This window comes from Tyto alba, unplaced genomic scaffold (genome assembly GCF_018691265.1).
Source record: "Tyto alba isolate M040663 unplaced genomic scaffold, T.alba_DEE_v4.0 Super-Scaffold_15, whole genome shotgun sequence".
Classification (NCBI taxonomy): domain Eukaryota; kingdom Metazoa; phylum Chordata; class Aves; order Strigiformes; family Tytonidae; genus Tyto; species Tyto alba.
This window is the reverse complement of record NW_024881277.1, coordinates 3,681,055-3,684,843: the sequence shown is the minus strand read 5'-3', so window position 1 is coordinate 3,684,843 and position 3,789 is coordinate 3,681,055. Positions and strand designations below refer to the sequence as shown.

General features: G+C 56.8%; 1 protein-coding gene across 1 annotated transcript in view; it reads right to left on the bottom strand.

Annotated features, from left to right (window-relative positions):
• LOC122152987 (antigen WC1.1-like) overlaps window positions 1–1,363 on the bottom strand; it is a 19,286-nt gene extending 17,923 nt beyond the window's left edge. Inside the window, 1 exon segment of the mRNA XM_042789116.1 lies at window positions 1,292–1,363. Coding sequence (XP_042645050.1) covers window positions 1,292–1,363 — 72 coding nt within the window.
• Window positions 1,364–3,789: the final 2,426 nt, after the last annotated feature.

Here is a 3,789-nt window from a genome sequence, read left to right as displayed (position 1 = left end):
GTCTGTAATAAACTGCTACTGCTCTACTTAAGGAAAGCAAAGCTAAAGAGAACCCAGCCTCCCCGAGCATCCGAACCAGCCCCACGGCCAGCATCCAGCCCCACGGCCAGCATCCAGCCCACCAGCATCCAGCCATGGCAGCATCCAGCCCCATGGTCAGCATCCAGCCCCACGGCCGGCATCGTTTCCCGAGCGAGGGCGGGAGCCAGCCGAGGAGCAGCGGTCCCCCCCCGGGCCGGCTGTAAGGCTGGGGTAGCCCTGGGCCACCAACACAAAGGCCGGGCAGGTGATGCAGAGACTTTTTTGAAAAAAAAAAAAGATTAAAATAAACCCCTGCTGTATTTCCTTCAGGGCCAGTACAGCGATGCTTGCTGCCCCCCCGGGGAAGCGCCCGCAGCGGGGCGGCGAGGCTGTGCCACACCCCATCCCCACCCCGAGCCCGGTGCCCTGGGGAGCACCAGGGTCGTGTTCAGCCACGGTGTTTGTGGAGAAACCGCTTCGGCAGGGTCACGAAAGGCCAGAGGAGGAAGGGCTGGAAAAACAAGAGCTCTTGCTGTCACAGGTAAATGGCTCCCATGGCTGGGGGAAAGAGGCCTCTCTCAGACACAGAAATGGGCCTTTCACAGAACAAAAAGCAAATGAGGGTGGCAGAGAGACGCAGCGGTGATGTATATGAGCACAGCGTAACCCTAACGAGCCTTTATGTGAAGGGGCAACCCGTTAATGTGGGGACAAAGCCGCTCCATCTTTTGTACAGCACCATTTGTAACAAGCAGCTGGATCTCAGAACCCCCTCTGAAAACCCTCAGGAAAGGGCTGGGGCTAGCTGAAAAAAAAATCTCCACCGGTGGCCTGGTGAGCAGCACGGAAACGTGCCTGGGCCTCTCCTCGAGCGGGGAGAGCAGACCTCCACAGGCGCTCACCGTCAGGCAGTTCCACAGCTCATCTGCCTGTTCCTCTCGCCGCTGCAGTCAGGAGCCATTCCAGGATTTTTCTGGGGAGATTCAGAAATACATGCAGGCAGCAGGCTCCTATAGTCTGTCATGGGGGAGGGTTTGCATTTTCCGAGGTTTTAACGGCTTCATTTTGACTGGATGCAATAACCAGCAGTTCTTCCTTTTTTGTAGGTTCACGGTCTGGCTGAGCGAGCAGAGTTTCCTTAGTCAGAGGTGACAACTGCAGTTGTGGTTCCCCGACCGTTCGGCGCCGACTCCATCCGTGTGCTGCCAGGGCTGGGTCAGACACGGGCACCCGGCGGCGCGCGGGGTTAGCCAGGGCACGCCACCCACACCCAGCGCGGGTTGTCGTACTCGCCCACGTCCACCCGGCGGGACCGCGCCGATGACACCGTGTGCTTCGCCATGGCCGCCCCGCCGCCGCCGCTCCCGCCGCGCAGCCGCGCGCTGAGGGGACGGGGCCGCCCGGCCGCGACGCCAAGGGGCGGGGCGGGCGACGGCTGCCATTGGTCGGCTGCCAGCGGGGGGCCGTTCCCCGGGCAGATCGGCGGCTCCCATTGGTCGGCGGCCAGCGGTGGGAGGGGCGTTGCCCGGGCGAGGGGCTCAGCGTCCGGTCGCCGTGGTTACGGACGCGGCGTTCCCGCCCAAGTCCCAGCGGTCGCGGATCGGGCCGGTGCCCCCAGACGCGGTCGCCGCCGGGCGCCGGGCGAGCGGGCGGGTCCCTGGCCAGCCCAGTGAGCGAGACTTCCCCGCGGACCCGGAGGCAGTGCGCCATGCGGTTCGGCAGGAGATTAAACCGCTCTTTCCGACGGGTACGAGCAAGGCAGGAGCCCACCCCCCTCTCCTCACAGTCCCGGGCGGGGCGGGGCGGGGGGGCAAGGAACGGGGGGGCAGTGCCAACGGACGGGGTGCCCGGGCTCTGAGCGCGGAACTCCGAGCTCTCAACACCGCTTTGTTCCTCCAAGAGTTAAAAAAGCAGCACTGGCTTCACGTTTCTTGTCAAAAAGAAGCGATCGTCCCCACACGCCAGCGCGGACTCCCACGTACCAGTGGCATGATCAAGATGAGGGGGAAATGATGAATTTAACAGCACTATCAGCTCTTAACTGGCCTTCCTTGCTTGGTTCTTGTGCCTGGGCTCCTCAGAACAGCCAGTAGCCATTCACTTCACGTCAGCGCTACGGCAGGTTAGGGTCTGGAAGAAGAATGGATGCTTTCAATCTAGAGCCTTGAGTTCTGATATGAAAAGAAAAAAAAAAAAAAAAAAATCTGGGCAGCTGTTTGGAAAGTGTTGCGATTAGTCCGTCTGAGTTCCATTTCGCTTAGTCCATCTGTTGAGATGTTATGAAAACGTGAGCTTTGCAGACGGCAGTGCCTGAACTCTCGGTGGCCTCTCATTTGCGTCTCCCTCGGCACGTGCCTAAGCTGCGTGTAAGAATTGTCGCTGAGGAGCACAGGCTTTATTCTCTCGTTTCTGACTGCGTTTCAGTGCTGCAGTATTGTAATTTGCCGTGTGGAGTTCGTTTGCGCTGTGCAGTCTTTGTCTAAAGAATTGTTTCATCTGCACTCCGAATGTATTTCGCAAATTAATACTGTAGGAAAGACTGGCATAATTCATCCTGGCAGCAGTCAGTGACACCTCTCTAAATTGTTTTAATCATTGACTGCATGCTGACGTAGCACCTAATTCACCTGGCTTCTCGGCTTTATATATTATACAAGTTTGTTGACAATCCTTTAAATTTACTTGACCTGCATTTAGAAATGAGTCTCGGAGAGGGAGAGCCTATAATTTACACTTTCTTCTGATCTCATTGTGTACATCTCAGTTCTTAGAAACTGGTATCTGTGGCACCTTTATGGAGTGAAAGAATTAGCAGCAGGGATGAGTTCGCCTTTTGAAGACCTTTGCCCGGCGCAGGGCCGTATGTCTCCTTTCACTTACGGTTTCAGGCGCTCGTGGCGACCGCGTGGGCCTTGAGCCGCCTCACGTCAGAGGGACCGGGCTGGGACAGCAGCGTGCAGGGCTGCGGGGGGGGGGGGGGGCAGCTGCCGGGCCTCCAACTCGCCCCATCGCTTGGCAAACACAACGGGTTTAGGATCAATCGCTTCCTAGCAAGTGGGTCTGAAAATTCAACGGACCGAAGGGGAGTGTCGTTTGTGATACCTGAGCATTAGCTCCGATTTTGGCCTTGCAGCTGGTGGGTACGCTAGGTCAAGAAGGCATTGTGTTAGTGCGTAACAAACTCCTGACAAACCCTCTGAACACCACAGAGGAAATGAAAACAATAGGCCACGAGATAGGAAAACAAAACAACACGTAAGGGTTTTGAGCCAAGTGACAGCTTTGCTCAGCCCAGCCCTGTTCTGCTTTCACTTACTGGCTTTTACGCTTTCTTTTCCGTACTAGATTGCTTCTAGGCTCCGCGGTGCTCACCCACAGCACACCCACCAAGGAGCAACCCAAATGTGCTCCGAGTGGGAGCTCGGGTGAAAGCACCGACTCAGCCAGTGAGTTCAGTCACTCTGAAGCTGAAGGTGTCTTCAGCACTGCCATGGGCACTCTTGATGAGCCTCAGGAACAGGTACGGCCTGGGCCTTGCTCCGGTGTAAGTAGCCTGTGAGAGACTCTTGATCCCGCAGGCAGGCCCTAATCGCTTGCCTGAGCCTGCTGGTCTTCACTACAGCATTGCTTTTAGTGGCATGGAGAGACTCCAGAAATAAATGTGTAAAAATGGAATCAATCCAGTCGGGCTCTTTGCACAAAGCCTTCTAAGTTGCCACGGTAGAAGGCAGACTGAAGTTTTCTTTCTCTGAAACCGGATTTTCTTGT